This window comes from Cyprinus carpio, chromosome B23, assembly GCF_018340385.1.
Source record: "Cyprinus carpio isolate SPL01 chromosome B23, ASM1834038v1, whole genome shotgun sequence".
In the NCBI taxonomy this organism is placed as follows: Eukaryota; Metazoa; Chordata; class Actinopteri; order Cypriniformes; family Cyprinidae; genus Cyprinus; species Cyprinus carpio.
This window is the reverse complement of record NC_056619.1, coordinates 18,961,812-18,986,301: the sequence shown is the minus strand read 5'-3', so window position 1 is coordinate 18,986,301 and position 24,490 is coordinate 18,961,812. Positions and strand designations below refer to the sequence as shown.

The window sequence follows — 24,490 nt, the reverse complement described above, 5'->3', positions numbered from 1 at the left end:
TCTTTAGCTGGAGTTGTTGGGGTTGTACATGCTGTGTGCCTGACAGACTCAATTCATTGGACAGTATGGCCAGTGTGCTGATGAATAAATTACTCTATAAATAATAGATGCCCTCTGCTACACTGTGCTTTGATTACTAAATATATGTATACAGATATTGATTGATTAAAGCCACAATCCATTGACAATGATATTTGTAAAGACTTTAAAGATGTGCTCCCACTCTCAAATCTGCATTCTGATGGGTAAAGTCATCCCAGATTGTGTATGCATTTTTCCTAAATGTTTTAACTATAATTGTCTGTCCTCAAAAGTATAATAACCAGTAATAATCCAACCTAAGTTGGTGTCTAAAAAATACTGTGTTCTATGGGTCAGTCTGATACATATAATGTGAAGCCAAATAGCACACCAGGAAATTATGCATATTTATTTGACTTATGGATATCTGAAATCGCTCGCTTTTTGTACGTTTCATATTTCATGGAGCAACTGATTATATCAGACAGATCATATGAGACTTCTTTCACTGCTCAAACTGATGCATCACCCTTTTTTCTTTCTTTTTTTTAATGAAAAATGAAGAGCGTGAACCATGAAATGCATATAATAATCATATTTTCCAACAGCAGTTTATTCTTTGGTGGCTTCTTGCTCTTTGCAAGGTATTTTGGGTTTGACTGGACTGATCAGACAGCAAGATCAGTGATATGCATAAAATGAATACCTCTTTTGTCCAGGATGAAAGACGTTTTTCTTTCTTTGTCAGGTTGGCTCTCGAATAAAAGGATCCAGTCTGTTATAGTGAATCAGACAGCTCTCACAGTCAAGATGGGAAATGCATTTTCTCCTTATCTGTAATTTGTGAAATTGGCTGTGTATGGCATTTTATGTTTCTGTCATTTCCAAAAAGAAGAGAATATTTTTTTTGTGTGTGTGTGTGGGATTCAGATTTCTTTGATGTAGGTTTAGAGTTATGAGTCATATAGGTTACACAAGGTTTGTCATCCACACAAATCAAGAAAATGACCCCTGAGATTTCACAAAATTATTTGCCAGCTGTGTTCGCATGATGAATAAAAATTAGTCACTACACACAGTGCCAGGCTACTTGAAACTGTCAATACATAAACAAATCTCAATTAATTAATGCCATGACAGTTTAGTTATTTTTGCTTGCCTGTTTTTTACTCTGTTATAGTTTTTTCCCTTATTTTTTAATAGTCTTTTTTATTAATTACTATTTATATTACATTTACATAATACATTTATGCATTTAATTGCATTCAATGTATATATTTAATCATATATTTAATCATTTAAATTTAACCTATAAATTTAATTTTAACATAATTATATATATATATTTTATAGCACAACATACAACATCTAAATATTTATTGTTTTATACAATTTAATAAATATTAATTATATAGATTGTTACATTGTATTCTTCATTGCATTGTTATTGTTTATAATTATAGTAATATTTATAACTATGATGTTATATTTTATTTAATAGGTGGGGTGGTTTTATGTTACTTGGTTTGGTTTGTTTTGTAAATTAACATTATATATATATATATATATATATATATATATATATATATATATATATATATATATATATATATATATATATATATATAAAAATCTGTTGAGGGAAAATCCAAAATTTCCATTCTTACTTGGTTTGGTTTATTTTGTAAATTAACATATTTATCAAAAAAAATAAATAAATAAAAAAAAATAAGGTCCCCAAATGCTCCCCATTTTGAATCTTTCTTTGAATTTTGTCAACATCCTGATATACTTACGACTGACTCAGAAGAACACGGAGTTGATGGATCTCTGTCATTATGTCTATAACTCAGTATATCGATTCTCCCCTCATTATCTTCCATTCCCTCTCCCTGCAGATGTGTGACATCCGCTGCTTGCAGGATGACGAACCTGTTGACTCATTCACCCCTGCTCATTCATAAATGAATCTTGACCAAGAGAATCCTGAAAAACAGACATGTAGGACTAAAAGAAAAAGGACCTGAGAGATGCTGTGTGTGTGAGTCAGAAGAAGGTTGCAGCACTGCAGCGGTTCCTGTAACGGCACTGGTCTCTGGCTAAACACACCCATCCAATCCATCAGCCTTCATTCATCCTTCGCCCATCCTTCCATTCACACAATCAAAGCAGCGGGGAGGGTGGGATGGAGAGAGAGATGCTGCGATAGAGAGAGCATCTGCTTCTGCAGAAATCGCAGTGGGGAAGGGGCGGAGGAGGAGGAGGAGAGAGAGTGTATCGTGCCATCGCAGAAGAAAGAAGAGCTACAGAGAGAGAGAGAGGGCAGGGAGGAAAGTGCGCTTCTCTCCAATTGCAACACTTTCTCTCTGTCACATTGACAAGGTGTCTGTTCGGCTCCATCTCATTCTGTCTGTCTCTCTGTCTCTCTCTCACACACACACACACTCACACAGTGGTGGTGCTGCAGAGACATCATCGGGACGGACCACGGCATCAGTGCAGCGCTGATATCATCGGTCAGCAGTGACAATCATAACAACCTGGACCGAGGAGGACGACAACACAGGTACAGCCACAGGCATGCACACACACACACACACATGTGCTTGTCAGGCAGCAGATATCACAGATTAGTGCTGTTGTAATTGCTTCAGGCAACACAGAAGAGCTCATAATGGTGTTTTCACCTTCTCGTCCCTCTCAAAGGCATCACGCTGGGGTCCGCAGAGTGCGCGGGCCGGCCAGAGGCCATGAGGCTGGTCCATAATGCAGAGAAACAATCTTTCTCCTTTAAGAAGTGCTCTGCCTTCCAGTTTGTCAAGAGAAAGGTGAGTGTGTGAGAATGCTGGGTGCAGAACTTCTGTGGCTTGTGGAGACTTAAATGTGCTGTTCAGTTGGAGACATTGCCTGGTGGGTAATGCACATGTTCTGACATGTTGCACGGTGGATGAATTTAGTTTGAAATCGGGCTCAAGTCATTTCCATAGAAATGTTTTAACGGTTTAAAAATAATTTTCTCTATGGAGGAAGTGAAGTATGTATATTTAACTGTGTTTATATATATAAAATATATGCATGTATGTATGTATTACATTGTAGTTATTTGTAGTTATTACACTGTGGTTATTTGCGATCATTTTTGGATAGGGATACAAAATTCAGTCAGTAGTCAATAATTATTTTCATGTTATGAGCAATATTAAAATTATTAATATTAGTATTTTATATAAGTAGGTAAATAAAATAAAAAATGTAAATGTAAATATTTAAATAAAATAAATATTATTAAAATAAAATAAATATGTTTATCTAAATAAAGAATAAATTAGATAAAAAATCTAAAATGTATAGATAAAATATGCAAAAATATATATAAAAACACTGCAAATGACAATTAATAATTTTAAATGCTAGAAATTAATTTAGGCATCACAGCATTATAATGTGCACTATAAAACATGCATATTCATTTTGACACTTGCAAGATATTACATTTAACAAGTGTTTAATTATTTAATTGTTCAATTATTACTGCTTTTTCTAATTTTTATTGTTATTTTATTCCGTTATTATTGCTTTTAAAGATTAAGTGAGCATTAGATGACAACAAAGGTAATCAAAATGTACAAATAGGGGAAATGAGCATAAACAATTATATATCCAATATCAATCAATATTTAAAAACTTCTAACATCAGCCAGTAGCCAATATAGTTGTGGTTTACATACATAATGTGCTGTTTGTGCCATGGCTGTGAGATTGACGTCCAGTTGTGAATATGCACGCAAGTTTTTCAATCTAATTTGTCATTAGTGTTGAGATTGTTTATGGATTTCTTTTGTTTGCAATTTAACAAAAACGAAATTGCTATTCCAGCTTGATTTGTGACTGTCGTAATGGCCAGTCTGAACATGTTTGGAATTATTTATTTAAATATAATGTATTTGTTTTGGTTATAGGCAAGAAAGTGTGTGTGGTTTGGGATTTAGTCCAGACTCCTACACACACACACACACACACACACACACACACACAGCAGATGGAGTATCAGAGTGTGACTCAGTAAGATGGTTTTGTTGGATTATTATGTATTTATGTGTACACCGAGACTGAGAGAGAAAGAATCTTCTGGAGTGCCAAGGTTGATGTTTGTCTTTTGTAGGTCAGCTTGCAGTGTTTTTTCGTACGTGTTTTGCATTAACACAACTGGATGGTGCTGTGTGTTTTGACTTGTGGGTTTGTTAACTTGGTCTGTGCACTGGGCAACACACACACACACACACACACACACACACACACACACACACACTGATGTTTTTCTCTAGTGACTAAAGTTTGGTGGGTTGCTGAGTCATCAGTAGAGCCTGTATTTGGAGTGGTTTATTGAGTTGCCATCGCTTCAGTGTTTTATTCCTGTAAAGAATGATTCATGTGCCTGACATGCAGATCATAACAATAACACACTGACATGGCTACTGCACAAAAAACGCAGCATGTCAGATGAGATGAGACTAGATTAATATATAAAATCTTTGAATATTTGCTTTAATTTCTTGTCAGACAAAATATTATTTTTGTTCACTAAAACTGACTAAATGTAATTAATACGACATTGCAAATTATTGATTAAATTTAACTGACATTTAATTTAATATTAAAAGATTTAATATTTATTTTAAGAAGAGAAGGGTAAGGTCTTTGAAGCTTAAGGCAGCGAGACTCTGAATGCTAGTTTATCATCACAGTGACAACATACGATGACGTAACTTTTAAAATCCGATCAAAGAAGAGAGACAGGAAGAGAGCAGTGAATTTTTAGGATCTGTGGCTATATGCTGTAACTGTTTATGTATGCGAGACATTGGGAAGCATTGTTTCATTCATTTCAGGATTTTTTCTCCATTGTTTCCTTCATTCTAAAAAAAGACAAAGGTTTGATCATATAGAGCTTTGAGACTGTGTTTTCATCTGGCTGTTTGGCAGCTGTATGAAATGAAGTGAGAAGTGGAAATCTCTCAGCCTGTGCTCGCCGTGAGTTCCAGGATTTCCTGGGGCCAAGAAAATTGCTTTTCACTCAAGGGATTGAAGTCATTAAATACATTGTAAACTACAAAGAAGACATGCGACCCTGTGCCCTGCCTCTTTTAGTCAGTCACTGCTGGTGATTTGGAGGATGCCTTTCAGATTTCATTGTTTAGTTTGTAAAGACATACACGGGTATGGCCCTGAGATGCCTTGTTTAATACAGGAGCAAATGCACCAATCCAAAATTCATATTCACAGATTGCCTTAAACAATTCAACATGTTTTCAAATTATGAAATATTATAATTGTCCACTTTGAAAAACATTTATTACAATCACCACATGACCAGTGGAATTTGTTTCCTGCACTTAATGTGTTAGGTTCCTACTCCAGGTGAAATTAACCACCAACTTACTGGCAACCAACCCTTGAGCCTTGAATCAACTTGCACCACCACTCATTATATAATGCACAGATGTAAGACTCTTTCATGTTTTGCCTCCAGGTGCGTAGGTGGATGAGGAATCCGAAGGTGAATGTGGAGAAGGTCCAGGCTAAGGGCTTCCTGTCTCCATGTCCGAAATGTCAGGAAGGCCAGGACCTGTGGTACTCACACTTCCCAGCTCCTTACGGCTGCTGCCACTACAGTCCTGGAGGATACTACCTCCCTCACCCCCCCAGCCCTCTCTGTCAGCCCTGTGCCCCATGCACACCTTGCCAGACAGACAAGAACAAGACATGCAAGGTCAGAAAACTGTCTGTTTATTAACCTTTCCATCATCTGTTAATTGTTTATTCATGCATATATTCGTTCTCCGGGAGTGATTCTAAACTTTCAATCTTGAGCCTTGCTTGATGGACAAGTTTTAAATAATAATTTAAAATTGCAGTTTTTGTCAATAGACATTGTGTGGTATATTTTCATCTTTCAAATAAAAATTTAAGAAACTTTTAGACCAACTAAAAGATGATTCCCAAGAAAACATTAGTTTTAATGAGAGAAAGGAAAACATACAAAAAACATTTGAGATATTCTTTAATAAATTGCCAATTTTACTTGGATACATGGCAAAATACCCACTTGCACTTAAATAAATAAAAATAAAAATAAATCTTCCATGTGTTCACTTAAATCTGACTTTGTGATTAATTTGGGTTTTTTTCAAACTAGGGCCCACAAGGGGGTTTTAGACGGTCCGTAGAAAGTTTGAGAGAAAATAAAAGATTTTATGAAACAATTGAACAAATGAGCAAAAAAAAAAAAAAAAAATTTGAATTTTTTTTTTTTAAAAACTCAAAATGTTTCTGAAATATATGATATAGAACACCAATATTTTATGAGAAAAGATATAAAATACAAAGTTTTTATAAAACTTTTAAAAATACAATAAAAAATAAAGAGCTATAGAAAAACAAACGTAAAAAAAAAATCAAACAAAAACAACCTCAAATCTCATATAAAAGAACAAGACTTCAGAATCAAAAGAGCTTGAGAATCGCAATCATAAACAGGGTCTAATCATTTCTACGCAATCCATACTTCAGAACCTTCAGAGCGTGCTGTAGGGATGCATAAGAGGCTGAGCATGTTGTATTTCCATTTAGCAATGCTAAACAGCTTCTCAGGGTTGGACTAGGTTAGCTGAGTTGAGCGCTCTCTCACTTTCTTCCACAGTTGCTCCTCTAACTGTTTGATTGGCTCTCAGAGACAGTGAGTATTAGAGAGATGACACAGAGCTCAGAGGAAGTCTGTATCTCAGTCATCCCTGCAGAGAGAGAGATCACACATGACAGCAGCACTGCTCGCTATATGTGCCCTCAGTTTATGTAACAGACAGGCAGGTTTGAAATGCATTGTATTGTATGTGTTGTTATTTAGGGAAGCATTTGTATAGCAAACTTTCAGAAATGTGCTGTGGTACTTTAACTGCAGAAGCATATAATTTGATTAATTACACAATGGCATGAAAATTAATAGGTTGGAAGCTAACAGAATGGAAATTAAGAGCTAAACTTAGGCATTGCTCAGTGAGGAATAATGTTAGCTTGCATAAGGTGTCAGCTTGAGATTTTAATGTCATACTGACTTCTTTGATTTTATCAAACATGATGGAATGTTTTACAGTGACACAAAACATCACATAATTATTTTTATCCATTGCTAATACTTCAGCTAAATCAGGAAGTAACAGGCTTTTTTTTGGACTTTGCAAAAGACTAATGGAATGTGATGTGAGGGCACAGCATAAATCTATAAATTGTGTACCAAATTGATAATTAAAACATTATTTTCAAGAAAAAAAAAATTGTGAAACGTTTTGAACAGAGAAAAGAAAACCTGAAGTGCAAAATCCTTACTTGCACTAAAAATATTTTAAATTTAAAGTTCAATTAATTTGATATTGTGATAAATAAACTAATTCAGGAGTTGCAAGGAGAGTGTAAGTCGAAAACTCCAGAGAAAATGTAATTGATTTTATGAAACATATTTTATGAAACACTCAAGCAAAATAAAAATTGTGAAAAGTGCTATACAAATAAATTTTAATTTAACTGAAATTGTTTCTGTAATATATAAGATATAGAACACAAATATAATATAAAAATATTTTTTAATAAAACATTTTTTTACACATTTTATTGAATATTTTCACATAATATTTAATACAAAGTAAATAATTCTACATTTATATTTTAATAATTTACTGTTTAATAATTTGATTAACTTTTATTTTTATAATATGACACAATTTTTTTAGTAAAGGGGTCCCTTACAAGTGTCATATTTAATTTTGAAAACCTCTGAACTAACAAATATGATTTCCATCTTTAAAATTTTAAGTTTATTATTTTATGCATCCTATTAACCTAGCTGTATTATATCTTGATTTCTCATATATGTTGGTGTATTTGTAGCACTATAGACGGATAGACTGACAGACAGTGTCGATTACATAACAATGGCTAAACTTGAAGCCGTCTGAGGTTGATTGAATTTTGTGTTTGATTGATTTGATAACCTCTTGCCCACTTTGTCCTCTGCTTTGCCACAAACAGTTCTCAAATAACCAGAGAACTAATGCCTGAGCTGTTTTATTCATGAATTCTGTGTAGGAGCTCCAATTGGGCGGCTTGTATATCAAGATTAGGTTGGGTTAAAAATATATGTGTCCTGACAGAGAGAATGGGAGAGGAGAAGAGGAAATATTATGGGAGAGTGAAAAAGCGAGAGCGATGACACATCATTTTGTGTCCAGTCGGTCTCGAGGCTGAAGTTATGTAATGTGTATCAGGGTGCGAATGATGGAATCGCAGGAGCCGTCTATGAATGACTGAATTCATTCAGCAACCTGAGAGTAATATCTAATTCTGTTTATCCTCATAACCTGCCTTCATCATCACTGCCAGCTCAGATCTATCGCTAATCAGTCATGCTTTTAATTATTATTATGCTAAAGCAACAGCTGAGGATTGATTTTATTGTTATAGTCCTACCAAACTCTCCCCCACTAACCCAGGCTTGTTATGGATCTGTATTATGTTTCCTTTATTTTGTTCTATTGACTCTTCAGAAGGAACATGATCGTGTTTTACAGTAGATGTTGCCTGGAAGGATTTTTATTTCACGCCCTGTGAAAATATGGAGAGCAGTGGGGCTCCTTCTCGCTCTGCATGTGGGTTTGTGTGCTTGTTTGTGTTTGTGGAATTAATGTGGCAGAGAGATGCGAGGAGCGGGGGGTTGCGCCGATGACTCATCGCTCATGAGGTCTGTGGATCACACAAACACACACGCAGGGCCAGTTTTTATAGTGCCAGGTTTCGCCGGGTTGAAGTGAGCATAAAGTTTGATCGACCACATTGCGCCTGCCTTCGGTACTTCGGTAAGCCTGTGATGAGATCATATGTGATTTATTTGGAGGATCTGCTGAATAATTATTGTATGAAGCAGATTGTTCCCCGTTGTGATGATTATATTAAGTGCCTGACTGGTTATGACTGATTAAACTCTTCAGTGTGGAGGGCCTCCTCATGTCTGTTTATTAACTTTTCGGTCATCTGTCAAATGTTTATTCATGCATCTATTCATCCTTCAGGAGTGAGTCTGAGATTTCAAGTATCTTAAGTCTTGTTTGACGGACACATTTTAAAAAATACATTAAAAAGTGGTGGTCCATAAAAAAATGAGGAAGAAACAGTTAATGAAAATAAGGGACAAATGGAGTCCTATACAGATGAATTAATTGAACTTAAAATGTTTCTGTAATATTATTTTATAAGAAAGGATATTTAATACAAAGATTTTATGCACATGTAATATTTCACATTAAAATACAAAACAAAGTAATGAAGCAGGCTGTTACTGTCATGATGATTATATTAACTGTCTGATTGCTTATGACTGATTAATCTCTTCAGTGTAGAGGATTTAAAGTGAAGTCAAATAACAAAATTAAACATTTTTAATATCTCATTTGTTTCTTTTAGACAGTAATATAATCAGAAACTTTTGTTAAAAGGAAGAGTTTGTCCAAAAATTTAAATTCTGGCCTCATGTACTCACCCTCTTCATGTCGTTCCAAACCTCTATGAATTTCTTTATTCTGTTGCAAAACAATAATACATTTTTAAGAATGCTTCAAATGTTTTTGTCCATACAATGAAAGTCAGTGGTGTCCAAAACAACACTGGACCCCATTGACATTCACTGACATCACCAACACATTTCTCAAAATATCTTCTTTTGTGTTCTACAAAACAAAGAAAGCCATAGGGTAAAAAATGACATGTGATCCTGTTAATTTCTCAATTGCCTCTCCTAGATGGCAATGGGATAGCATTTGCACAAGTCTCCTTTTTAGTTTTATCCCCTCAGAAAGGGACATACGTCTCCTCTAAAGGTTAGATTCTATCTGAAGTAAAAAACTCAACATTTCTCATTACATTCTCCCAAAACTTAGTGATCTGACATATACACATATGCAAGTTTTATTGCTTTATCCTCTTCTATTTCTATTTTTACTAAGGAGAAACATCTGAGACAACAATAATACAATAAAACAAATGTCTCCTGAGCAATGAAAGAGCAACTTTTGAGCTATAAAATGTTCCCCTGGGCAAACACAACCACAAAAATACACACTTCAGCCATCATCTGTCCACAGTCCAGAGCATGTGTCATTAGTTCTCGTAAATTCAAAGCTGTTTTGATGTCAGTGACTGGAATTCCAGAGCTTTGACTCGGTGCGTAAACAAACGGATCAAGCAACGGTTTTCCTAACCCTGCTGAGATGCTGTAGATGCTGAGATGCTGTAGACTTTGTTAGTGTGATTTTAGAATCACTCAGATTCTGTTGTAGTTTTTTAATTATTTCGATTTTTTTTCTTTTTCTTTTTTTCTTTTTAATTTTAGTTAAAGTTTTAGGTTTTTTTTAATTATATTTTAATTAGTTTTTTTATTTAAAAAAATATTTTACTAAAAATTAGATTTTTACTTAAATATGTCTATAGTTTTTAGTCAGTGTTTTTTCAGTTATTTTAGTATGTCAAGTTAAACTAAATGAAAATGAGAACTGCTTTGGCAACTAGCTGAAATAAAATAAGTTTTACACTTTTTATATTTTATTTCAGTTAACATTCATTTTAAGTAACAGTTTTAATGGTTTTAGTTAACTATAATAACTCTGGTTGGTTATTATTATAATAACTCTGACTTTTTTCAGTACAAAACAGCATTTGTGTTGTATAAGGCATCAGGATTATACAATAATGGCTTCTGGACTGTCAGCCAATTAGCAAAGTACTATTTTTATCTGTTTGTTCACGCGTCTTGTCTCTGGCACTTCAACCCTTTGTCCCCTATGAATCTCTAGTTGGGGTTAATGAGGCTAATGGTTACTAGGTTTCAGGGGAAAACACGCCACACAGAAGTGCTGTCACCAGAGCACTTAAAATGGCAACATCAGCGTCAATTCCAATTAGAGCTCTTGCTCTGGTTCAGGTGAATCTTTATCTCTGTTTTGGGCCTCTTGTCTTTCGCCCGGCCCTTAACTGTGCTGTTGCATGCAAACTCTGGTGCTGTGCCAGTCGAGAGTGGCTCCGAGCCAAATTCCCTCTCACCTTCCAAGCGTGGGCCAGCAGTGTCAGCTGGGTAGAAGTTCTTCTAAGGAAGTTCATGACCTTTATATATTTTCCGCTATCGTGTTGAAGGACCGATTATATTTAGAGAGCTTTGTACTGGTGCAGAAAAGGCCTGAATCATTCTGCAATCTTTCCTGAATCGTTCTGCAATCCTCCTACAAAGAAGCACAGCAGGCTAATAGATTTTAGGAGGGAAGTAATACTTATTCTGTGGGAATGGAACTCTTTCCCAGTTCAGAGCGGGTTTAATTATGCTTATAGGATTTAGTGTGTAGGGCTTTACTTCGCTATACTTCAGGGACAAAAATGACCACTGTATTGAGCTAAACCTTTCAACGGTAAAAAATTATTCACAATTAAAGTGTTTTTTTCTTTTAATTGCAGGGTTTGTCTGCATTCATTAAAATAGCTTAGCGTGAAAACAGCATAGCTTTATGGTATGTCATGATTTAGATAACTTGGGTTGGACAAACAAGACTTGCACGCTAAAGCACTCAAAAAATATTTTTAGCCTTTGTAGAAATTGATCAGTTGTAGTCGACACATGATGTGTTCATGATTGTTTTTGTTTGTTTGTTTATTTGTTTGTTTTTTAAAACAACATCACAATGTCAAGTTAAATTTTGCATTAAGAAGGGAACGTTTAAATCTTAGGTTCTGGGACTGGTCACAATTTCTCTTTTCCACAGTTTTTAATTATGTTTTGCCTCTGAGTGTTCATTTTAAGTGGTTCTGCGGTGTGACAAATACATTTTTAAAAGTGCAACTCTTATGGGCATGAAAAACTGCATTGTAAAAATGTCACATAGAATAGATTTTGTTTGATTTATACACTTAAATATGATGTATTTTAATATAATATATTGTATAAAATATGTACACAACTGTTGAAAAGTTAAGTATCAGTACTTTTACTCAGCAAAGATGCATTAAATTGATCAAACGTGTCAGTAAAGGCTCATACAATTTTTTTTTCATCTAATAACTGCTGTTCTTCTTTAACTTTATCAAATAGTCCTGAAAAAAAATTTATCCACAAATATATTAAGCAGAACCAATGTTTTCAACATTGAAAACAATAAAAATCATGCAAGATCAAAACTGGCATAATGGCTCCTGAAAATTCAGTTTTTCCTTTACAGAAATAAATTTAAAAAAATATTTAAAAACATGTAAATATATATATATATATATATATATATATATATATATATATATATATAACATTTAAAGGAAATATATACAAATATAAAAATATATATATATATATTTAAGATAACATTTAAAGGGAATATTTTCAATTGTAATATTTTACAATATTACTGTTTTTACTGTAATTAAAGTGTGTAATCTTTAAAGTGTGCACATGTTATGAAATCAGAATAAATGTTAAGTATTTTAGTAAAATTAATTAAAAGTATGAAAAATATCAAACCAATGTCTAAGGAAAATATACATACATAATAAAAATATAATTAAATAATACTTTTGCCAGGAACATTTTATACATCATAGGACATCTGTGCAGGACAGCTTTCCAAAAGTATTTCATGTTAAAATGTCTAAGGAAATGTGACTTTCAGTAGCGTTTGTTCCCAGCTGGGTTTTGTGATGGGATGCAGAGGGAGGAAGCCTTTGGGAATTCCACATAGGTCAATACCATACAAAAGTTTGGGTCTAATCTCCTCAAACAGAGTAATAGTGTTTGATTTAACCCCCATGGCTACACACATAAACAGACACAAACACAGCCCAGGGCTTCGAAAATATAATGACTTTGTATTGACTAGAAAATCTCTGCGAGATTTTAGTTTACAATAGCAGTGCAAAGCTGCAGTGCAAAGCCTTGCATGTGAAATGCCAACTCACACACTGTTTGGAGGACAGGGGAGGGAAGAGTTGCTGATTAACCATTTTTTTTATCTTAACATTTTCCTGTAAGTGCACTTGCATAATCGGCAGCTTTTGATGTAGAAATATTTGGGCCAGGCTGAGTGTGTGCACAAGCCTAGGCCCTTAAGAAAGGCTAGTTACAGTTCCAAGATCACCTTTCCCTGGAATATGTGCTTCATTCTTGGCATCAAAGGCTAAAGAGCAAAGTGTGTGTGTTAGTGTGTGTCCTTCTGATTATTGTGGATTATAGAATAAGCTTGAGTCGCTGCTGTGACGTCTTTCACTGACCCTTGAGCTTTTATCAGCACAATTACACCCACACAGACTTAATTTTGTCTTTGAGTCAAATTTAGATCTAGTCCGTTGACCTTTAGAGGAAAATTTGCTGAACAGACACTTTTGAATAGGTATTTTTTTTAATCCAAAAATAGGTATTTTATCCTGTGAGTCAGGTGCTAAACCAATGCAGTCAGCTCATGCAAATTAACTTTTAGCTATTAGCGTAATATTTTCTTAGTGAATTTCACCCCTAAAACCTTAATTTGAGATGATTTATCTCTTGATTTACTTATTTACTGAAATAAGCGCATGACAAGAGTTACAGCACTGATGACAAAATGCTTCTATTTATACTTTACTGTGCCACTTATTGTGCTGTTTTTGCACATCATGCTTACTCATGGGGTATTGTGACGTAGTGGTTAAAGTCTGAGCTGGTAACTAAACTTTTTTTTTTTTTTGAACCTTGCAATAGTGAATCCATGATCTATTGTCATTATGGCCTTGAACAAGATTGAGATTAATTGTTCCTGTGCTAAGTGTACTCTGTCACTCTGAGTCACTTTTTTAGTAAAAACATGATCTATATTAGGGGGTTCACAGATAACCCCAATAATGATATTTGAATTCATGAGTTCATTTTGTTTTAAATATATCAATGTAAAGGGTTTTTACTGTCACTTTTGATCAATCTTATGCATATTTTTTTTAATAAAAATTATTAATTTTCTGTAATATTTGAAAAAACCTTACTGACCTTAAACTCAAACAGCAATATATAATCATTTCTTTTGGCTTCAGTGCAATAGCAATATAACACAAATTATATATAAACAAGTAAATTAAAAATTAAATAAAATTTATGCATTTAGCAGACGCTTTTATCCAAAGCGACTTACAGTGCATTCAGGCTATCAATTTTTACCTATCATGTGTTCCCGGGGAATCGAACCCCCAACCTTGCACTTCGTAACACAATGCTCTACCACTTGAGCTACAGGAGCACTAATAAGTAATAATAATAATAATAATAATAATAATAATAATAATAATAATAATAATAATAATAATAATAATAATAATAATAATAACTAAGTAATGCTGTCTTTATAGTTTAATGCTATTTTTCACACACAATAAACACAGGTCTTAGATATAGAATTTAAGAAGTGTGTTCCTTGCAAGGGGATATATATATATATATATATATAAGGGTCCTAGTAATTGAAAAGTTTGGAATCCTCTCAACTAAATGACTTATTACTACTACTAGGCCATATCAGTGCAATAGCTTACCTCATTTGTGTTTTACAAGGTGAGAAAATGGAAGATGCTCAGTCGACATCACAATGATAGTAAGGTGAAGGAGGCCGAATCAGAGGGTCATGTGATCTGCCCCTGGACGATGTCACCACTGCTGGGAAGCCCCGTATTGCTGGAATGTTGCATCTGCAATGGACCCTTCATCACTTACGGGCATGAGGAGGCATGGCAACCACGTCAGCGCACACAGGTCAGCACACAAACAAATGTCTCATGCAAAAATGTAACAGTATCATTGCATTAGATAACAAAATATACCATAAAATTACAGCACAAAGCACATTATATTAAAGGACCAAAGTCCTAATTCTAATATTCAGTGTTTTCATATTCAAGGAAGAAGACATCTTGTGTATAGGTCAAAAGAGACATGCGGTACTAAGACAACAAAAGAGTGTTTTCATGGAAGACACATTGCACTGACCTACATTACTTCTTTTTTTCCCAGGCAATGGACCTTTACTACCATGGAGACCCCGACTCTGATTATTGCTGTCTGTCTGACACCAGTAAGTTCTGTCTTTTTTTCTCCACCAGTCTTTTCTTTATTTATTATCTTTTCTCATTCATTCACCTTTATAACTCTTTCAGGATCTTTCTGCTTCCTGTCGTTGCACTTCCTTCTCTTACTTTTTGAGTTGTTTTGTTTCTTCTCCCTGTTTTTCTCTCTTGCTGGTATAAGCATAACCCATAATCACCTTGATCCATGTAGGCTTAGAGTTGAACCTTTAATAACTATTTTTAGGCAAGTGCTTAAAACAGCACTTCTGTGAATAAAACACTCCTACACTATTCAATTACAAATACCAAATGCCACCCGATAATGGTAGAAATGCACCATGCACATTTATCAAGTGCTTCTCAACATGCATTGTATGTGCTAAACTATACCACGACACTGAGAGCGAATTATGATTTTATGTGTATGGGTGAATTTTTCTTTTCCCTAGGACGATTTTAAAGAAAACAAAATCATTTTAGTTTTAAAGGATAGAACATAATTTGCCATGATTTCTCTATTTTGGGCTTGTTTAACTTTTCTCATCAAGGAATTTATAAAAACTGTAAATATAATTTTTTTTTAATTTTGCACATCATAAGAATTAAATGAAACATATTAAATATTATATATAATATTATATTTAAAATATTGTATATTAAACAAAAATATAAAATGTACATAAAATATTGTTTTCATATATCATTTGAAATTTAGGTGTTAATTTTCATAACAAAGTTTTAATATTAGACCAACCATTTTAAAGAACAGTTACATTACCGATCAAATGTTTGGGGTCAGTTTAATGTTTTTTATTTCAAATAAATGCTGTTCTTATGAACTTTCTATTTATCAGGAATCAATCACATAAATAAATTACATTTTAAAATATATTAAAATAGAATTGTTATTTAATTTTAAATTGTAATAATATTTCACAGTGTTGCTGTTTTACCATATTTGTATCAAATAAATGCATCCTTGGTAAAAAAATAAAAAATAAAAAAAAATAAAAAATAAGAAAAAAAGTTTCTGGTTGGTTATGATGTAGATGAGAGGTGACAAGGGAGCTGTTCGCAGTGACATGGCTGTATATTACCAGTCTTTTAAAGGTTTGGATGATAAGCTTATCTGAAAAACGGCAAATGCAAAAATACTTTTATCTCATTTCTGTGGAAAGTGTTTTTTTTTTTGTCCTATCATAACTTAACACTGAACTCAGGAGAGGTACAGAGAGAACAGTGTCCTGAGGAGTCTCTTGGGACTGGTCAGCTAGATAAAATGTGCTTTCCCATTTAAAGAAACATGCCAAAATACAGAGCACTCTGGAGATGAGGTAATTTGCAATCACTGACATAGCTGTCTCATAATTGAATAGTACAATCCCTATGAAGGCACAATAATCTGTAACTACACTATAGCTGCATCTTTAATATATTTGTTTGTGTTCATATTACATTACTCATAGTCTAAATTTGTCTAAATGATCTCATAAGCTCCAGAGTTTCTCTGGACAGAGTCACTGCAGGTGTGTTTGTGAATGCACATATTTGTATGCATTCATGTGAATGTGTGTGTGAAGGAAAATGCATAATGCTCTTGAAACCAGAGTATGATCCAAGATCACATTAGTATTCATAATGTTTGGGTCCTGTATTGAGTGCTTAGCTGCATTTAAATAAGATTTTACATAATCCCCATCTTCCAACATAAATAAACAAAGTGTTTAGACACTTAGGACTGAAGCTCTCTCTGTCTATCTATCCTCTCCAATACCTCTATTCACTTCCTATTTACACAGAGAATGAAAGACTGAAAAGACCAGCATCTGGGTGATATGATGAGCACAAGGAGACAAGGGGAAGATAATCTAAATTAGGAGTATTGAACTGAGAACTTAAAGTTGAAAAGTTTCAAAACATTTTGTAAAACTGTTGTGAAATATAGAGAACCGCGAGGAGTGTAATGTATGACAGTGACAACATACAAAAAAACACTGGAAAGTTGTTTGAATTTGTTCTAATTTTATACAATTATCCAATCACAGTATCTTTTGGCCAAAACAATGTTTTAATATTTTTACATTTATGTTTAAAATTTAGCTATGAATTGTGGTTATTATTTTATTATATTAGATTAAACTTTTATTATTATGTAATATAATATAATATAATAATAATTGTATCTTTGAGTATTTTATATGTAATCAATTTCATGCTTTGCTAAATTGTAATTAAATAACCAACAAAGTATCTTTTGGCCAAAACAATGCTTTATATTTTAAATATTTTTTATGATTAAATTTTATTTTATATTAAAACTATTGTAATATATTAATACATTTTTGTAATAATTTCCAACTATTAATAATCATAGTTGCCATTATGACTTACCTCATACAGTGTGACAACTTGCCCCAGTCTTAAGATTGTGTGTTTGAGTTATTTGTGTGTGTGATCATTTTCATGCTTTACTAAACTGTAATTAGTGTTTGAGAGGTGTGGATAACTTCTCTTCTTGTCTAACTTCTCTTAATTAGTACAGAAAGAATACAAAACATTTTTGCTAAAAAAGTTGTAGGACTCCATATCCGCGTTAAAAGTCTCTTTATCGGTCTCAATCGAGTCAATGATGCCCAAAAACTGTGTTCAGGTAGAGTTTTCATTTAGCTTCAGCTTCTCATGAAAACAGTGCAGCACATTGTTGGAGGGCTGGAGAGACTCCGCCCCGCAGATATCCGGTGTCAGATCAGCTCTGATGGAATGCAGCGGATTGAGAAAATTCTTTCACCCCCAAACTTCCTCATCGAGCGTGTCTGCGGCTCTTTACGCTCTTTCCTGACCCCATGAAAGACAAAACTTCTCCGCTGTCATGTAAGTTGAATCTCGCCGAATTCATCACGGAAAAATGGTGTTATGGAACTGTTTTTATTTAAATGACGTTCCACTGGAGGTGTCCGCTTATAACTAGGGTGTACTGGAGACATCTGTAGGTGCGTTACCGTAGGGGCAGTGACCCGGTTTTAACACCTTACTCATATCTATATTGATTTAGTCTGATAAAGGCACTTGGCTCTGCCTTTGCTAAACATAAGGAACGCTAGCCAGTCTTGGCTCGCATAAGAGACTTTACAGTCAGGATTTACAGCACAATGAGAACTTCCGCGGAACTTAAAGGTTTGTACTTTTCTCAAAAACCCATTAATCATCATAAACCAGTGATATGTATAAAATGCACAATAGGCATATATATAGTTTATATAGTGGTTTATTTAAACATCTGGAAGGTGCGTTCAGTCTTTTTCTCCGTTAAAATGGTTATTTAACAGTATTACCCATTGTAATGTACAAACATGTAGGCTATTTACATGTTTGAGTAACATGCAAGCAGAACCAAAAAAAAATAAAAAATACGTATTAAGTGCATGTTGATCGTCTTCATGTTGTATTATTTAATGCTGACTCCAATGTGTTTTGTTGTAAAGCTCTACAGTGCCGCGATCTACTGTATAAAAAACTCTGCTGCAAGATGAGATACATTGTAATTACAAGCGTCAAAATGGTTTTTTGCCACAACCCAGTCCATTTATTAGTTTCAGTCTTTTTGAGGCTAAGGTTCTGAGCTTTTATTATAATTTAATGAGTTGAATGAGTAACTCTAAATGACGTTAATAATAGACTGCTGGGGTATGGAGTTGCATAACTGTGGAAAACTAGGGCATTTCACGATCTTATGTAAAGTTCCTGGTCTCTAAATGACAGAAGGGAAGAAAGCAGAAGAGGAATGCTTGAATTTTACTGGAAGCAATTAATTATGTGAAGTTCGACTCATTTCCTCGAATCGGTTCTTTCGAACAGTTCGTTTCGAACACCAGTTCAAAAACAAATTCGGCTTATTTTACGTCGATATTTTTACACCCTGACATCGCGGTGTGGAAATTTACTTACAATTCTTAATATGCATCCGCATATTTAACGTTTACTGCATTTTAATAACGTTATTCGTTCAGTGAGTTAGTTGTGAGTAGACTCGATAACGGCTGCTACTGACTCGCTCGGACTGTGAATTGAACAAGTTCAACCGATTCATTAAAAAGACCCCACACAAAAGAACGGGTTATTCACCGTTAATCCAGTCAGTACTTTTCGTGCTGATGTTTGGCTCGAGTCCCTTTGCTTTTGTCTCATTCATGCGTCATCTGTCACGACGGTTAAAATGGGGCTTTGAGAAAAAAAAGTGAGGTAAAGCGTGAAAGAGCTGCTGTAGGACTCATTGACTTTTGTGCACACGTGGATAGCTGTTGTTTTAGGAAGTCTTTTGAACAGGTGTGATGATTCAACCGAATCTTTTCTGCTTGATCTTTACCTTTGTACACCTACATACTGAATACATTGTTTACACTTGCGATAAAGTAGCAATAAGAATGTGTAGCAAGACTGTTTGTATTATGACTGTATTCTAAGGCAGACAGGTTTGTTTATAAAAGAGAAATACAGTGACTCAATTTTGAGTCCTTTTTTTGTTGTTAACAGAACATGTAGTCCTGCTCAGCTTGTTACATCTGGGAAGATCTTGCTTTCAACTGTATGTAACATAACATAAGATTTTGGGGCGTTGCGTTCTCGTTCACTCACAGCTGGCCCCTTATAGACGTTACAGCTGACTCTGCTAGAACCTGCGGTACTTAAGCCAGGCCACGCCCCCGCATACAGAGACTTGATTCAGGACACGCCTCCTCTCTAAGAACGAATGCCAAGCCACGCCTCTTAGCGGAACGCGATCTCTAGCCTCCTCCCCCCAGCCTTTTAAATAGTTGGAACAGTAGTGTAGGAGTTCAGTAGCGCTTTGTGTCGTTTTGGTTACGGGCCCGGAGTGGAAAACTACAGCAATGACAATCCAAACGGAGACGGGCGTCCCAGCTCAAGACTTGACCTACTCTAAAACCAGAGGACTAGTAGCTAATCTCAGTGGTAGGCTTTGTTTTTCAGATGAATGGAATCTCCTCAGCCAACTTTAGCACAGAATGGGAAGAATATTAAGTGATCTATCTTTTTAATGGACTTTTTTTCTCTCTCTCTCTTTGCTTTTTCTTTTATGTGCAGCCTTTATGAAACAGAGAAAGATGGGACTGAATGACTTTATCCAGAAGCTTTCCACAAACTCTTATGCATGCAAGCAGTAAGTTTATTTTATGCAAACCTGTAAAGAAATTGTAAATATTTACATATTTATTTCAAATATACATTCATGTATAAAGAAATTGTATTTATTTACAAACTTATTACAAATATGTGTTTATTTACAAAATAGAACATATGTATAAAAATGTTTTTTTTCTTTTCTTTTTTTTTACATTTTATTGTTGTTTAGATAATTATTGCAGTAATATAAAATTCCAACTATAATAATACAACTATAATTATAACTACTCATATTCAGACATTTTTCTTTGTTTGTTTTCTAAATTGTTCTTGTTAAAAACCATGCATCTGATCATCGGTGGTCTTTTCTTCCTGCAGTCCTGAGGTTCAGTCCATCTTGAACTTGACACCTCCACAAGATGCTGAGCTAATGAACAGCAACCCTTCCCCACCGGTAAATCTGCGTTTATTGTCACGAAAGCATGTGTGTGTATATGCATCATGCATCTGTCTACAAAACAATATGTGAATCATATTTGCCTAATCTTCTTTCTCTCCTCTCCAGCCAAGTCCTTCTCAGCAGATAAACCTTGGCCCTTCCTCCAACCCCACTGCCAAACCGTCAGACTTCGACTTCCTCAAGGTCATCGGGAAAGGCAGCTTTGGAAAGGTTCTTCTGGCCCGCCACCGGAGCGATGAGAAGTTCTATGCAGTCAAGGTGCTGCAAAAGAAAGCCATCTTGAAGAAAAAAGAGGTATTGAATTCACTCCTTAGTGACAGCTGCTTTGGGCTTTGGAGAATGCATGTGTTTAAAAACAACATAGTAGTTCTAGATGGTTGGTTGACCTCTAACCTCTGACCTCAGGAGAAACACATCATGTCTGAGCGCAATGTGCTACTGAAGAATGTCAAGCATCCTTTCTTGGTGGGCCTGCATTACTCCTTTCAGACTGCTGATAAACTCTACTTTGTACTGGACTACATCAATGGCGGAGAGGTATGTTATATTATTTGCATGTTTTTAAGTTACACATAGTAGGGAGTAAAACAATATTTACAAAAGAGAAAATAAAATAGTCCAAAATGTTGGAGACAGTGAGGTAGTTGCAGACAGAAAAGGGATATCCTGTCATGAGAAGCAAAGAGGAGCGGCTGGGCTCTGAATAGGAAACTCTCCTCAGGAAATGGCTGGGAGGGGAAAGTGTGTGAGGTAGGGGAGCCAGATTTAGCTGCTATGATGTTTTTGACTCGGTCTAACTCAACAGACATCTCTGAGGGGCTGCCGGTATTACGTTCTCATTTCCTGCCATTGTTCAGGATTGTGGAGTCTAGAAAGCCTTGATTAAGTATGCCATTCAGGATATGGAATTCACAGCCTAATCTGTCTCCTCTCTCTCTGTATCTTTCCATAGCTGTTCTATCATTTGCAACGGGAGCGATGCTTTTTGGAGCCGCGTGCACGGTTCTATGCAGCCGAGATCGCAAGCGCCTTGGGGTACCTGCACTCACTGAACATAGTGTACCGAGACTTGAAGCCTGAGAACATTCTCTTAGATTCTCAAGGACACATCATTCTGACTGACTTCGGCCTGTGCAAAGAGAACATAGAACCCAATGGAACAACATCAACGTTCTGTGGAACACCAGAGGTAAATAACATTCACTTTTAAGTGGCTGCTTTCAAACAGTGCGATTGCATTTACAGTCAGAAAGCTAACTCATCTTGATGTTTCTCTTTCTGTCTTGCAGTATTTGGCACCGGAGGTGTTACACAAGCAGCCGTATGACCGGACGGTGGACTGGTGGTGTTTGGGAGCAGTGCTGTATGAAATGTTATATGGCCTGGTGAGTTATTCCAGAAAAAGAAATTGATTTCATTCCTTTAATTAAATGTATTTAACTAATTAGTTTAATTGAATTGGAATTGCCTTGAGTACTTGGCTTTTTACATGATTGCTGACTGCTTTTATGGTTTCTCCACAGCCTCCGTTCTACAGCCGTAACACAGCGGAAATGTACGATAACATTCTGAAAAAGCCACTGCAGCTCAAACCCAACATATCTAATGCTGCCAGACACCTGCTGGAGGGCCTGCTGCAAAAAGACAGAACCAAGAGACTGGGCTTCACTGATGACTTTGTAAGTGTGTTGGAATTCATTTATATATATATATATATATATATATATATATATATATATATATATATATATATATATATATAGTTATTGCTATTAAATATATTAGCTATATCATATTAAATAGCAATTTTGTTGCTCTTGTATCTAATGTATCTTCTGTTTCACTTTTGTAGACTGAGATCAAGAACCACATGTTCTTCTCTCCCATAAACTGGGATGATCTAAATGCCAAGAAGCTCACGCCGCCCTTCAACCCCAACGTGGTACGTTTCACTGCTCTTCTGCATTGACTTTGCGTTATTACCACATAGCACTGGGTGTTATAGATAAATAGACTTAGTCATTCTGGCTGATTTGTGATAAGAGAATGCAGAGAATCCTGCTATGCAAATATCGCAGCATCTTATCAATTAATTTCAGTTGTGTAATTTTGACGTGTTTTTTGTTTCAGACGGGGCCTAATGACTTACGGCACTTCGACCCTGAGTTCACCGATGAGCCAGTACCGAATTCAATCGGCTGCTCCCCGGACAGCGCTCTAGTCACAGCCAGCATCACCGAGGCAGCCGAGGCTTTCCTAGGTTTCTCTTACGCCCCTGCCATGGATTCCTACCTGTAGCCCAACGACGAAGAAACGCCATCCCATAGACTCTTACCTGTAGCTCACTACCATGGAAATGCTGTCCCATGGAATCACACCTGTAGTGCATCACTATGAAGAAAGCAAACCCTGTCTCATTCCCTTCCTCCAGATAGGGGGCATTTGCACATGGCGTACGGCAGCTCGAAAGGCCTTTGTTAAAAGGCCTGAGTTTTACACATTAAAAAAGACTTGTCATCTTCATCAACTGCATCCAAATGCACGATTTCTCCTCCGCTTTCACCCCGGGTTGTGTCAGAGAGACAGATGGGGAAAAAGAGAGAGAGAAGATTGATGCTGATGGAAGATTGTTATGTACTTTTCCTTTCTTGAGATTTATTTCCAGCTTATTTACTTTGAAAGGATTGTCAGTGCTAGACTTCATTGTTTTGGATGGATTGGATGTGTGTGTGTGTGTGTACGTGCCTTCACACATGTTTGTTTAATCTAAATCATGTGATCTGGCATGTCAGTCAGTGTCGGATATAAATACAGTCAACGTGATGCAAAAACCACTAAAATATGTCAGCATCTGATGTTTTTGTGATCTTTCAGTTGTGGATCTGGGATCTGGGATCATTGCACATTTATCTTCCTAATTTAAAGAGCACTTCCTTTTTTATGTTTTTCTTGTTCTTTTGACTCAAGCGGAAGGTGCTAGAGGGATGTGCTGCTGATGTGTGTAGATACGCACTTGGACCAAGGAATCAGACGCCTCTGTTTTACCTTAGTCTTCCAGCCTCCTAGGATGTACAGTAATCGTACAGCTCAGAAATGGGCCAGTTTGTGTGAACATCACATTCCATGGAATATGACTGTATGGTTATTTAAATTTGTTTGTATATTTTAAGGTCTATGTATTAGTTTTAATGTATATGGAACAAAAACTTAAGGTATGCTTATATGTAACTATAAATGTACTGTAAAATTGTAAAATGTTTGAATCATGTGACCTTGTTTGGTTCACAATAAAACTTTATGGTTATTTTTCCCCAAAACAACTTTTGCATCTCCTTTCTTTTTTTCTGTAGATGAAACTAAATCATTGGGTCATATAATGTAACAAACATCATTTCAGAAACGGACAAACATCACATGCCGTGAAACAACGTCATCAGTCTCCTCAGCTGGCCAAAGGTTGCTTTTAGTACAGTGTTGTGCATCATTTTTACTTTCCCAACCCAGTGCTCACGCCATCCCTGCACATTGAACCCCATCTTTAACCAGCCATAATTTAAATTTCTCTGGCAGCTGTCAATGTTTGTAGGCCTATGTATTAACTGCAGCTCCTGGAACTGCTTTTCTGAGACCCGGTGCAATGGTCTGAGCAAGTTCACTAGAAACGCTGCACTTGAGGCTTTAAACTAGGTCACGCATCAGTGAAATTACTGG

The 24,490-nt window shown here is 35.4% G+C and overlaps 1 protein-coding gene across 3 annotated transcripts; it reads left to right on the top strand.

The window, feature by feature from the left end:
- Positions 1-2,320: 2,320 nt before the first annotated feature.
- LOC109066502 (serine/threonine-protein kinase Sgk1) lies at positions 2,321-24,099 on the top strand. 3 transcript variants are annotated; one of them, XM_042750308.1, is made up of 14 exons: positions 2,321-2,587; positions 2,728-2,849; positions 5,552-5,791; positions 14,672-14,869; positions 15,128-15,188; positions 20,281-20,356; positions 20,698-20,773; positions 20,885-21,073; positions 21,185-21,316; positions 21,732-21,968; positions 22,069-22,164; positions 22,303-22,458; positions 22,632-22,721; positions 22,910-24,099. In XM_042750308.1, the coding sequence occupies exons 2-14, from the start codon at positions 2,772-2,774 to the stop codon at positions 23,075-23,077; spliced, it is 1,797 nt and encodes a 598-aa protein (XP_042606242.1). In that variant the 5' UTR covers positions 2,321-2,587; positions 2,728-2,771; the 3' UTR covers positions 23,078-24,099. The 3 variants fall into 3 exon arrangements, with proteins under 3 accessions (XP_042606242.1, XP_042606244.1, XP_042606243.1); XM_042750310.1 differs by lacking the exons at positions 2,321-2,587; positions 2,728-2,849; positions 5,552-5,791; positions 14,672-14,869; positions 15,128-15,188 and adding an exon at positions 17,676-18,051; XM_042750309.1 differs by lacking the exons at positions 2,321-2,587; positions 2,728-2,849; positions 5,552-5,791; positions 14,672-14,869; positions 15,128-15,188 and adding an exon at positions 18,128-20,148.
- Positions 24,100-24,490: the final 391 nt, after the last annotated feature.